Below are 13,909 nucleotides of genomic sequence, written 5' to 3' on the forward strand. Positions count from 1 at the left end.
GCAGCGGTCTGCTGCTTGGGTACCAGTGCTCCTGATGTGTGACTGAAAAAAATTAACTGAAATTGCAGTTTTGTTTCTTAGAAATCTCTTTTACTATTTTTGCTCCCAAATAAGTGTTGGTCTTTAATTCATGAAGTTGCTAGAGAACCCATGGTGGTTTTGGTCTTTGTAAGACTTAAAACTAGAGCAGAATAGACTTGTCATTTTTAAAGCTCTTTGAAAAAGTTGGTATGTTAATACTGGTACCTTGCACAAATTTAACTGTAAGGCACTTTTTATTAATTCAATCTATATTTTTCCTTCAGATTTAATTGGGTATAGTGACACAAATCCTCCATGAGCATAAATTGTCATAGCACCATTGATTCTTTCTCTTCTTCTCTGTATCCCTGAAGTATTGGTATCTACACAGATTTGCACTCCGGTTTGTAAGTTGTGTGCTGCTAAACAGCTCCCAGAGGAGACCACATTTCAGTGACAGATGAAGGCTGTGTGTATATGGTGGGTGTTGAAAATGATTCAGAACATTAACTTTGCTAAGAATTACGATTTGGTTTTAAGCCACTCTTCAGTTTTCATTCTTCATCAGAGGAGAATGGAGTCCATACTGAGTAGGTTTTCAGTCCTACTCGGGTTCAGTATTTAGGCCAATCGTGTTTAGTGCAGCTTTTGGGCAGGGAAACAGCTTGAGAGCTGCTCAATGCCTCAGGCTACCAGCTGCTTGCCTAATTGGCCTGGGAGCAGAGTAGAAAGAAAGCTGAGACACAAAGTCAGCTGGCTTCAGTGTTCCCAACTGGAAGAAACCTGCTTATTGGTTTAACATGGCATCCAGTAGTGTAGATATACAGCAACTATTTGCTCAAGGATGGTGCTATTAACACTAGCTGTCCAGTTCCTTCACATCAAGTCAGTGTGACTGAAGTTTGAATCCACATCTTTTTCTTCTGTTGGGTAGCACTTGAAGGCTGCTGAGCTAAAATTTATTTTAAGACTGAGTCTTTCCTCATCTGAGTGGGAGCTTTTACAATGAAGCATGGCAGGCACATAAGACACATTGAAGAGAGAGCCTAAATAATATCTGTAGATACCTTCAGAAGGAAAATAGATGTAGAGGACAAAGAACATAGTTGGGACAGTAGAGCAGTATGCTCTGAATTATTCTTCCAGTTACTCAGTGAACTTGATTTTGACAACCAGTAAGGCTCAAAATGTCTCTTTCATCAAGAGTGGTAAGTGCTAAGTTATAGGGTAAAGAAGAATTTCTGATTTTGATAGATCTCTTTGTTGAGAAATCCCAGGAGGTTCTTATGCTTCTGTGAAAAATGTGAGGAACTTGAAATGTTTGGTTTTGTTAATTTTTAAGTTGTTAAAATCCATGACACACAATTTTCTTTGGGAAGATTTTGTATGCAGTTATGCAGTTAACACTTGGATTTGAAGTTAATGCTAATAAGCTTGTTTTACCTAGGACATTCATCTGTTTGAATGTGCAAGGAATGTAGACTAATAACTGCTTATGATCACAGTCATTTGTTTCTTTAATTATTTAAATATTGTTCATTTGGATGGTTTGTTTCTGTAATTATGTAAATATTGTTCAGCTGGGTTTTCAAATATTTTTAGAAGTATGTGTGGGTCCACTGCATTTTCACAGGTGATTTTATTAGTTGAGATCCTTGGCCTGTCCATTTCTCTCCAAGTGTTTCTTGTTAGTAACTTTTGAGCTTGTTGAGAAACTGCTTTGACTTAAAAGGGCAGCGACCTTGAAGAGATGTTGCTATTAGTGCTTCTGCTGAAGGAGAAACATAACTTGCCCATTATATGCTATTTTCTGGTAGCATCTGATTGGCAAACCAATTCGTTGCTAGCCATGATATTTTGTGGTTTATTGCTACAAGAGGATGGCACAAGAAATATAAGTCGTGCCAAGATGTGGAGTTACAGAAATGGGATAAAGCAGGATTTAGAAGAACATGTAGACAAATAGGTAAGGAAACAAACTTGTTGAGCTGTTTGCAAAGCAGCTACTTCAGCCAGCTAAAGAATTTCTGCAAGTAATTAATCTGCTGGAAAGTAATCAGTGCAGCAACTGTTATTACACTGATCATATTGGTACTGTCTTTGTGCAAACTGTCCCTGCAGCTGACGAAAGTTTGCTTGCAGGACAACTGCAGCTGACAGAACAGAGTTTATCCCAAGGGTATAGCAATTATATTATTCATTACAGTGAAATTAAACAAACAATAATAAAAAAGTGTGAGACAGAATATCTTATGCCTTAAAATTATCCCATATTACAGTTTTATGAAAATCTGTCTTGTATTCAAAGGTATCACTGGCTTAAATGCTGCATATCTTTTAAAATGGATGTAGTTATGTAATGTCAAATTTAGAGTGCATGGTTTTAACCCTGTTTAAGCACTTGGCTCTTAATAATTTTGCATAGGTGTTTTTCCTACAACATGATGTTTAAATAGAATGCAGTGAAAGCAATGAGACTGTAGGACATTTTGTCCACTGAATCTCTGACAGGAAAGAAATCACCTATCCTGACTTCTTTTTTGTTTTCAGTGAAACCAGTCCAACCTTATGTAGAGAGGTTCTTGTAATCAAAGTTAAATTTGTAGGGCTGTCATGTAAGGAGGTTTTTGGTAAACACAATATATTTAGTAAATACTTACATCTTTTTCCTCCCTATCTTCCACGTGTAAAATGTCATTAAAGTATACATAGCATTTTCTACCATACTTCTAAAGACATATGAACATTGTTCATTTTTCAGCCATTACAGGACTTCTACTTCCAAGACTATCTAAATTTTATAGACGACCAAATGAAGTAGTTAATCAAATGCCCATTAACTCCTCAAAATCTCTAACTTCTGATTACACAGGTATCCCCAAGACTATTCTCAGTTGCATGTTACCATTATTACTGGGCCTATTCCACTCTCCAAATAATAAATCAAGTAACTAACTAACCTTATCAATGAAAAAAATAAATATGCGTAATTCTAAGAGTTGAACTGACTTTTCTGTAAGTATCAGAAGAGCTTCCTGACTTCACAGCAAAAACTGCAAACTATTTATGACTGGGAAAACATGTGCACTTTTAGAAAACTTGCAATTTTCATTACTATATTATTCATCGACTCGAATGAAATAGGCCATTATGATGGCTGACCAGGTTAGACACTTCTGGGTGCTTTGTCTGCTTCTCACTTTAACTTCCCTTCCCTAACTGTAGCAGTTTAGATCCTTCACTTCATTTCAGCTTTTGTTTTTTAACTATTGCAGTTATTTCAAAAGGGTGATTTCAGTGTTTCATCTTAAAGATCCGTTTTTGTTTTAGTTTGAAATTTAAAGCCTCCTCTTTTTTCGTAATAGGACTATCTGTATACTTCAGGCTTGTGAAGGTTCTGCTCCTTACATGAATTCTTGCTTTCCCCCTCACCATGGGAAGCTGAAGGTGGTTGGATGCAATAGCCTTTCTGCTAATTGCATCCAATCATGCAGCTTTTATATCTTATGCATGGTCTTTAAAGTGCACTTATCACACTAATTCTTGAATCATCGAGATTTAAAATACCTCATTAGAGGAATACTTCTCATCAATCCTCTTGCAAATCATGTCTGTTTCTCACAAATGTTTCCCTCTTCCATGTAAGAGAGGAAGCTTCCCTCTGTGCCAGCCAGCCTCATCAGCCCTGGGGTTCTGTGCAGCTATGATTCAAATCTAGCTTAGATCTACTACTCTGGTGTAGAAAATACCAATTAAATTTGTTTCATTTCAGCCTCTCTAGGTGGTATTCAGTATCCATGTAGCCTTGGGCAGCCACATGGTTAACTATGTTCCCTACCAAATGCTTCCCTAAGCTGTTACTGGCAGGAAGGGGAGAGTTGCCAGCCCCATTTCGTTGTAGCCATCTTCAGAGAGATGAAACCTGAGTCTGTTGCCTCCTCTCTTCCAAAACAGGACGTTTGCCAGCAGTGATGGGAGAGGTAGCAAATGAGAAAGGAAGGAGCAAAAACTGTGACTGATATAGTGGGGAGCAACAGATGTCATGTGGAAAATTGAGATATACTCAATAAGCATTTTCTACAAACATTTTCATACTGATGTAACTTAGTTATGGGGTGTGAGAGATGAGCATATGAGAGAGTGAGTGAGTTTAAGCTTTGAAGCATTTCAGACAGATGGAAGTTTGTGGTTTAAGACAATTTATGTGGAATTACATGGTAGGCTATTCACAGCTTAATGATTCTGCTTTAAAAGTGTTTTTATGTTATAATTAAAGAGATTTGGTGAAAGAGAATAGAAGGAGCTGGGTTAAAGAAGCAGAGGAAGTAAAGGCCAAGAGCTGCAGCTGCTATTAAAAGTGTGTCATCCACAAAGAGTTATACCCTGTAAGAGAACATAATACAGAGAATTACAGGTTACTTTTGTGATATCAACTTCAGCTTATACTGTTGACAAATGCAGATTTCTTTGAATGCATTATTAAATGCAATATCACCATAAGTGAATGAGAAAAAGTACTTTGACATCTGTATTACAACTCGTATTAAAGTACATACTTATCTGGAAAAGAAAAAACCTGTGTCTCAATCAGCACAGGGTATTTGATATTCAGCAGCATAAAAAAAGCTGTAATACTGTGAGTTTTCTTTTCCAAATAAGCTTTTATCACTTGAAGCAATGCTCAATTACTCAGAGTATTGCCCTTTGTATAAAAGGAAAGGTGGTTTATTTGCAAAGTACTTACTCTACCAAAATGTCTTGTTTGTAGCTTACCTTTCCATGTTTCTTTTTGATGTATTTGATGTATTTCAGTACTCAGAGATCATTCACCTTAATGTTTACCTGTTTTGTAACCATCTCTTGCTTCTATTCTTGTCAAACTTCAAATTAATAAAACTAATTGAATTTTTGCAACCTCATTTATTGTAATGCTTTACTCTCGGGGCTTGTATCAATTGAAATAAAAACAAGCACTGGTTACATTTGAACAACAGTTGCCTCTACATAGTTAGTCGACTGGTCTCTGGTGTTAGTATTTCTGCTGTTTCCAGAAGAATAATATTTTTCAACTTGTTTGATTTATTTCTTCCATTATAATTTTTGAAGAGGTGTATTGTAGAAATTGTTTAGGATATTTCAGGGATGTTGCCATTTTGATAGTGCATTATAGACCTTTTTTTTTTTAGAGATCATGACTTCCAGTGATCAGTGTGAGTCAGAGTATGGTCTGTGTTCCCTAAGTATATTGTTTTCTAGCCTTTGTGTTTTGTGTTGGAGTGTCTTTCGTTCATTTTTTTATAGAATTAAGTTTTCCTTCAGATATGTCAGAAATACATAGGGCAGCAAGTGTTTCCTTTATTGCTGAGGAGTTACTGCTTTTCACCAGATTGTGTTCTAAGGTTTGAACTTCAGAATTGGTCATATTTACATTGAAGTTTTATATTTTTCATCCTTAACAGAAAGGGCTATTGCAAGACATGAAGTCAGAGAAATAGAGCAACGTCATACAGTAGATGGTCCCCGACAAGATGTGACACTGGATGAAGAGGATGATGTGGTGATTATATACAACAGAGTACCCAAGACTGCCAGCACATCCTTCACAAATATTGCCTATGATCTCTGTGCGAAGAACAAATACCATGTTCTGCATATCAATACAACCAAAAATAATCCTGTTATGTCTCTGCAAGATCAGGTAAGCTGCTGAATTTGGGATGTCGTTATGAAACAAGGAAAGAGCACAGGAAAGAAAATTTACTATTGTAAACTTGGGTGATCTGATGTAATTGGCTTTTATGTCACTTTTTCCAATATAAATGAAATTTAATGTGTTCATATTTTCTTTGTAGAGAATTATTACTATTTCTTAATAGGTTTTGGTTTTTTGCTGGGCTACTGGAGGTTGTAAGTATCTGTTTATTGGACAAAAGCAAAGCTAGAAAGGGACATGACTGGGGTAGAAATGACCTTTGTTGTTGTAACTGTTTTGGCTGTGTAATACCACTTGCCTGTCATCTCCATCTGCAGTGAATGCAGTCATAGGGAATTTGCTCTCTGAGTAGTGCAGGCACTGTGCATGCTGTCAGGGCTAGACTTGTGTCTTTGGTGCTGGGTCCAGTCAGGTCTCACAGGTGGTAAAAACATACAGAAAAGTGGTTGTAAATAGCTTGCGCTGTGAAGGACAGGTCACTTTGCATCCATTTAAAGCTCTCACTGAAATCACTGTAGTATCAGACTAGAAATTATTGTGGCTACTACCACTGCATCAGATGATGAGGATTTAAAAAAGATGATGAAAGTTCAGTGCCCTGTTTTTCTTAGGCTGGGATGAGGAAGTAGGTTTGTTGTTTTACTTTCTTTAATATTTCCTTGACTGTCATGAGTGCACTTGCAGGCAACCCAGGTTAGTGATCTGAAACATCACTGTCATCATCCCTGCCTGTAAAACAAATGTTTCCGATCTCTGTACTGCCGGTTGTATGCTGATCACTTGAGTTGATATGCAGCAGAGGCAGGAGCTGTTCTGCATTGCAGCATGTCAGCACTGAACCTTACAGCTCCTTTAAGTGCATGTCTGTGGGCAGAAGCAGCTCAGCACAACTGGACTGGAGCAAGGGGAAGCAGCTGCTAAAGGCCCTCCACTTCCAGTTCTATATGTGGGAGAAAGGTTGAGCTAGGGATCTCCATGAAGAGGAAATAATGGACTGAGGTGATACTGGCATCTGTTTTGTGATGGTGGAGTTGTGTTATTGTTGAGTATTTTCTCTTGTAAAATTGTTTCCTAAGTATGAATGTGATATTGTCATACATGGTTACTGAGATTATTAAATCTGGTAGCCATCACTATAGTCCCGTCCACTGCGTAGAACAAGTACTAAAGACTTGTGCACTAAGAGCAGAGTGATTTTCTGAAAGATTTAATAAGCTTATATCTGACTAAAAATCATGCTCAAGTCAGTCATACTTTGTGCTGCACTTCCCACCAAATTCTGTTTCTGTCAAGGTGTCTCTTGAAATGGAGATCTGTCCTGAAGGATAAGAGAGCTAGTCATTGAATAGGTATAAATTAAACCTAGGCTTCCTTAAATTTCTACATCAGTTTGAGCTTAAATGAAATTTGTTTTTCACTGGCTTAGTTTTGTATAATAGAAACTCTTCATCTTCCCTCTAATAATAATAATCTATTGAAAAATTAAAGTCTGTCAGTGCTGAGTGTGTCCTGTCAGTCAGTCCCACCTTCATTTGATATTATGCTCTTGTCCAAAGTGGTAAATTATGTAGTTTAATTAGACAGTAGATACTGTTCTTCTTTGGTGGCCATTAACTGGGATATGCTGACAGTGAAGAACTTAATATATTGCGTAGTTGTTCAAAGATGCAGAAATAATTATGCATCTTTAATACATGGAGATAACAATTTGCCATTGTAAGTCATAGTGCATAATTCTGGAGATGGCAGGGATGCTGAGTGGTAGCTGATGACGTTTACTCTGTGTGGGCTTTGATTAGCATGACATACTCATATGCCACCTTAGCAGTATAGCTCATTTGGGTGCATTAGGTGTAAATGTGCCAGTAGTAAAATACATAAACGTATCATAGAGACAAAATTGTTCTATTAGTGATACTGTTTGTTAAAGCAAATCTCCCTTAGCAAGGTGAAGATTGCCTTGTGCCTGGCAGGAATTTGTAAATTACTGAGCCTTCTTTTGTGCAGTATTGCTGCTGTACTTTTTCCAAACTACTATAATAGTGTAACAGATTTTAAGTTCTCTGTCCATATGTGAAACCTTTACTTATTGAATGCAATATGAAAAAAATTATATTTAAAATCCACTCCAAATATAGTCTGTATCTGATTTCAGATAAACTGATAAGAGTCCCTAACACCCATTTTAGCTTCAGGTGTAACTTGTCGCAGCAACCCTCCTTTCTTTTGCAGTTTCTCTGGCAGCAGGATCCTGGGAACTGCCCCTCTTTCCCCAGGTTTGGCATTTTCTCTGCAGGAAGCTGAGTGCCATGTTGCCCGTATTGCATTCCTGACCTGTGTGGTCTGTAGTACAATCACTTGTTTTACATAATTAAGTCAGTGTAGTTGTTTGATTTTTATTTTTGACTTTTATTTGCTGCTTGCATGTTTCAGCAGTGACACAGTCCATAAAAGAATGCCTGTGTTATGGTTATCAGGCTGGCATACCAGCCACACAAACTTTATTAGTTTTGTTACATGGTGAAATTGTCATCTAAAACATTTGAAATTAAATGAGTGTTCTGCATTACAGCATGTATTCTTGATGCATTATTTAAAAAGTGGGTGTGAGTTGTTCACTTGTGAATGCTACAATTATCCAGTGTTTCACTCCTTTAGCTTGCTGTTTCTTGTTCTTTTTTTTCCTTCAGTTTCTCTCTCAATTTTTCTCAAAAGAGCAACCTGAAAATATATTATCTTTCTTCCAGGTGCATTGTAAAACAGTTTGTCTCTCAGAGGACACCACAGTCATACTGGCTTTAGTGGTACTTATATCCTCTGCTAGTGCAGGTTTCAGTGGCTGTCAGAAGTGGAACAAGTGAAAGGCTGCAGCAACTCAGTTAGCAATGGCAGTACTGTTATGTGCTTGAGACCATTTAAGAATTTTTCTCTTGGCATTAGATGGCCTACTGCGCACACTCACATATACTCTTGCAAAGTTATGCATTCTCTTGCATACACTTGCATACCCTGGCACACACCTGCACACTCGTGCACACTCTTATGCACATTCGATCACACTCAGGCTCACACGTATGTTTGTGTGTACATGTCTGCACGTGTGTGTGGTCAGACTGTAGAGCAGAGGGACTGATGGTTGCAGTTAATGGACAGAGATCAGAACTTACAGCATCATTTAGTTTGCACACATGGCTTTTTCTCAGACCAGGTAATGCTGGTTGGGTATTTCCTCATTCTGGCTCACTGGGACTTTTTAAAATTCTTAACATCCTAGAAACTGAATATGTTTAACTTACCTTTCAGGACATCTTATGCCCCTAGAGTATGTTTGATCTGGCTTTTTAATTCCGTGAACCTCAGCTGATTTCCCACTTTCTAAAGGCTGTGAAGCAACTTTGTAGCTGATTATATAAAAGCACCATGAAACAACTTCACAGGAATTCAATTCACGTCTATCTGAACTTTCAAAGTTACCTCAAATTTTATTCACTTGGGCTCAGATGGGGAAGCTTGTTCTGTCTCTTGAAAGCTCCAGTATCTGCTAAGCCCTGAAAAGAAAGGTAAAATTGATCATATTTAACAGTATGAAGCAGTGAGAAGTATTCATCTCTGACCTAAAATGTGTGAATCCAGACTCATTAGGATGTCCATGACCTGGAACAATTCTGGCTTTTGGAATGCTGCAAACTGTGGGAGAAAAAAAAATAATCTCTTGCCTGCTGGCTAGTTATAGGTGTTAATAACTATAGTTCTCAGGGGCTCACCGTGTTGCAGGTCCATCTTAAGACAAATGTAAATGTCACAGCTGTCTTATAAAACCTTCCTAGCCTTCTTGTAGCTTGGCTGGTGTTAGAGGCTAGACTATCCATCCTATGCTCTTAAAAATTATTTCCATAGCAGACAATAACATTGTAAGACAAAGGCAATAAAGGATTTTTTTAGCTGTTAGTGGAACATCCGTGGTTTGGATGCCAGATGCTGGCACGGGAATCTAAGACAAAACCATGGGATTTTGTCCTTAACATTACCTTATGTCTAGTCCCAGTCTATCAGAAACTGTAATCTAGATGATGTAAGATTTCAAATCTAGATGATGTAAGATTTCAAAAAGCTTGTTTATGGAAATATAAATGTACGCTTTAATATATGGGCTGCACTGCACAGCATAAATAGCATAACTGGTCTACTTGCAGAGTTGTATCAACCAACTATGACATTTCAGGGGTTTTGGGTGAAGGAAGGAAAGATGGTTTATATTTAGGATACTTCTTTCCCAGGTAAAGAAATACTTATAGCTGAGATTCTCCACTGAAAATACCTTGTCATTAATCTTTGAAAGATGCAGTCAAAGGAAGTATGGTTTATTTCAGTAGCAGTAAAGGCAGTTCAGGTGGATTCAAAGTTCCGTATTACCAGTTTGTGCTGTGGATAAAACCAGACAGAAAGCCAATGCAGTTTATGAAACACCATTGTGTAACACTGTGCAGTGCTTTTCAGCTAGATTTGCCACAATTTTCATGTGCAATATATGGTTTAAATTTTGTAATGCCACAGCCTGTGAGACTTGTGCAGTGAAAAAAATAATGTTGCCTGCTATTAAAATGTAATACACATTCCTGTTATCTGAGAGTCCAAGAGCAAGTGTTCAAAGAGGTAAGTACAGGTTACCAACCTCTTAAATCCTAGACCATGAGTTATGCACATTTGAAGAAACAGCAGCAGGCCAGTCTCACCTCTTAAAATCCTCAACTGGTAGGTTATAATAAATAGTAAATATTGTGCTTCAGGACACTCTCAATCCACTTGACCTTACAGAATGTTGGTTAGTGTGTTGTGTTGAGCTCTCAAACTTTCCTTTTTTGTCTCTCCTGTCTCACCTCAGTATCTTTGTAGTTATCTGTTTTGCTGTGTAACAGAAAAGATATTGCAGATGTGCAAAGAACACTATCTTTTAATTCACAGCTTCAGAAATGGCATATCTTTATTGGACAGCTCAGGCAGTACAAATTTATCATCCTCTTTATTATCCAATTCACTAGTTTTGAAATAACTTTCAGTTACATGCTTTGATGTTAAAATATTCTGTTCATCTAATACAGCCAAGCTCTATCAGAATTTGCATGTCCCACTTAATTTGATCACACTCTCTGGTTTGGGGTGTGTGCCTTATTTTGTTCTTGGAAATGTAAAGCTATTCCTATTTTTGTAAAGTTTGCCGATAACTGCTTTATCAGCCCTCATTCAAGGGCTACTTCATGTTTTAGCAGGAAAGTTTCACTGAAATGTTTGGCTTAAGATGACCATTCAAAATAGTAAACTATAGATCTGATTTACATATATATGTTTATAACATTTCTGGATTACTTGTGCATTGCATTTTGGGATGGAGGAGGAAATGAACCCTCAGATTCATTTCTTATGTCCCAGTAAAATAGGTCTAAGAACATGCTGTAAATCTTGTACGTTTTTGTTAAGAGGGAGTGAATACAGATCAGACAATTCTATCAAATATATACTTATATTTCTACTGAAAGAATTCTGCATTTCTTTCAAATTCTGCATAAAATGGGTTAGCAAAAATAGAAATGTTTGTCTTGCTGATGTTTTTGTGGTAGCTTTCCTTGAACTGCCCTTCTGAGTGCTGTATTCTGATTATCTAAAATCAGTCATCTGGATGCTGCAGGAAAGTCTATTTTAGCCAACACAGGGTATTTTTTTGTAATATTCAAAATCGACTTTTTTATCTAATGCATTGTAAGATTTTACTTACAAGCCAGGAAACACCGTATGGGGAAACGAGATGAGTTCCAGCAGTACAAAAACACTTTCTGTTGTCCACTTTTGCAGGTCCGATTTGTGAAGAACGTGACTTCCTGGAAGGAGATGAAGCCAGGATTTTACCATGGCCACATTTCGTACCTGGACTTCGCCAAGTACGTTCCCGGGCGGTACCTGCGGGGCGCCGAGCGCGCTCCGGCCGGGCTGCCAGTGCCCTCTAGTGCTCGGAGCCTGGCAGCTGCGCCTTGCTAAAAATCCTCGCACTGGCCTTCCCATCGCGGCCAGTGTTTGGGGCTGATTTTCACCGATTTCTCTTGTTTTCTTGCATGAGAAAATGTAGCCGACTCTCATTTAGGAAAAAAAAAAAAAAATGTATATATATATATATATATATATATACATACTGGGATTAATAGTCCTTGTCTAAATTCCAAGCTTGTTTTGCTGAAAATCATGGCTTTTCCCTGAAACACTGCCAGTTCTGTTTTAGGATTAGCTTCCCATTTGGGGAAGTTTAACATACCTGTTCTCAAAAGTGTTTCATGTAAAGAGTAATACCGCCTGCCTCTTAAGTTACATAATTCTCCTCTGCCTTAGTATCCCTTTACACTTTATCAAAATATGAAAAGTTATATTTTGAAGTAGTGTTCTGGTCTGCAGTAGTTTGACTTGCTAGAAAAAGCATTCAAATAATTCTTGTGGAGTTAAATGCTGCTACTTCTAAAATTAAATTAAAATAAAATATGGTAAAAATCCTCCCACTGACCTCAAAAGGTTCAGGATCATATCTTTATTCCCACTTTCATTAGTTTCTTTTCTTGTCTGATTTTTGCTTCTGTATCTAAAGCAGTGATCCTCAGTAGCTCAGTCTTATGAAACCCCCCCTTGAACTGACAAGTCAGTTTTGCTTAAGATGCTTACTAGGCAGTGCTTCATCTTGCACTTGAAGCATGTGGAAAATGATTTAAAATTGAAAGTGGAATTTTCAGATATCATTACATTTGACTGCACAAATGAAACTAACCACTAATTTTACCTATTGCTGACAGTCAGTCATCAGTGTTGTTATGTTTCTGTGCATTAGAGTATTTATTTAATTAAATTATTTTTTGTATGTAATAATTCCTTTTGTTTAGTCATTCCTTTTAATTACTCGTTCTGTCATGTACACTGATTTTTAACTTTTTATTCCAAAGAATAAGATGGGGAAGTGAGAACTTTGCAGATTCCCAATACAATATATTATACATAGAAAATGCTAAAAACTACAGTAGCAGCTGAAAATGACCAATAGCACCAAGTATACAAAAAGTAACAGGCAAAAAGTGTTACTTGCAAATCAGTCAACTAAATAAAATATATATAAATTCATTAATATCCTTTCTGCCTTTTAAAAATTAAAATGCTGTATCATTAATAAATAGTTGAACTGAGTAACAGCTTTCTGGTGCGGTGAAGCTGAATGTTATTTTATACCTTACTTCATAAAGCTGAAAACATTTTCAGATACTGGAACTTCTAAAACTGAAATAATTATTTTACATCTAGAAAGCATCTAAGCAATTTCACAGATTTCTTTCATCTGCATCTTCCCTCCGGGACTGTGTTATCCTTGTCTTTGTTGTTTGTTATCCTTTCACCTGAGTGATTTTTTTTTTTCCCACAACAGCTTGCTTTCTCATACTTTGGGTTTTCATTATTAAAATAATATCTTGAATACGCTGGTTGTGCTTGGCAAGGCCCACACCTTTAAGGCTGTGAGGTATGTTCTTGTAACGAACATTCTTGTAGTTAAGAAGTGTAAAATATTTCAGAAAAGTCAATGCTTCCATGTACATGGACATCAGACTTAGGTCCACTGTCAAATATCAGAAGTATCTCTTAAAATATGCTGAAACTTAAGGTACTGGATTCCATTGATGATTCACAGTATGGAGCACAGGTTATCATCATCCATCCCTGTAGAAACTACAGTAATAAAAGTTTAAAATTTTTCCCTTTTCATCTTTTTAAAATTTCTTATCCACTCTTATTCCCTATTTTCTCTGGTTGGGAGATATAAATATATAAATATATAAATAGTTGGGAAAAAAAGTTATTTGACAAAGCAATTGCCAATTCATTGTCATTATTAATAAAGTTACAGTAGTAACTTATGTTTATGTTTGTGGTTTATGTTACTGTAACTGAAGCTAATTCTACAAGCTCATGTGCAATCCAGCACAAGCATTTTTAAGGAGTTGGTCATCTTCATTTAACCTACAGATATGTGTTGTTCGTTGGTTGAGTCTGCTGCTATATCAAACTGGTTTGTTACAGGTTTCTCAGCATTTGCACTAGTCTGTAGAAGGGGACATGTGCATGTCTCATGTACTTCAGTGGACCTTAAAGAGGGTG

The 13,909-nt window shown here is 37.0% G+C and overlaps 1 protein-coding gene across 1 annotated transcript in view; it reads left to right on the top strand.

Annotated features, from left to right (window-relative positions):
* The window catches only part of HS2ST1 (heparan sulfate 2-O-sulfotransferase 1), a 78,113-nt gene that overhangs the window by 51,900 nt on the left and 12,304 nt on the right, over positions 1–13,909 (top strand). Inside the window, exons 2-3 of the mRNA XM_085068006.1 lie at positions 5,481–5,719; positions 11,582–11,667. Of these exons, the coding sequence (XP_084924132.1) occupies positions 5,481–5,719; positions 11,582–11,667 (325 nt within the window). The remainder of the gene's footprint in view (positions 1–5,480; positions 5,720–11,581; positions 11,668–13,909) is intronic.

Source organism: Lichenostomus cassidix, chromosome 8, assembly GCF_008360975.1.
Source record: "Lichenostomus cassidix isolate B80296 chromosome 8, HeHo_3.0, whole genome shotgun sequence".
In the NCBI taxonomy this organism is placed as follows: domain Eukaryota; kingdom Metazoa; phylum Chordata; class Aves; order Passeriformes; family Meliphagidae; genus Lichenostomus; species Lichenostomus cassidix.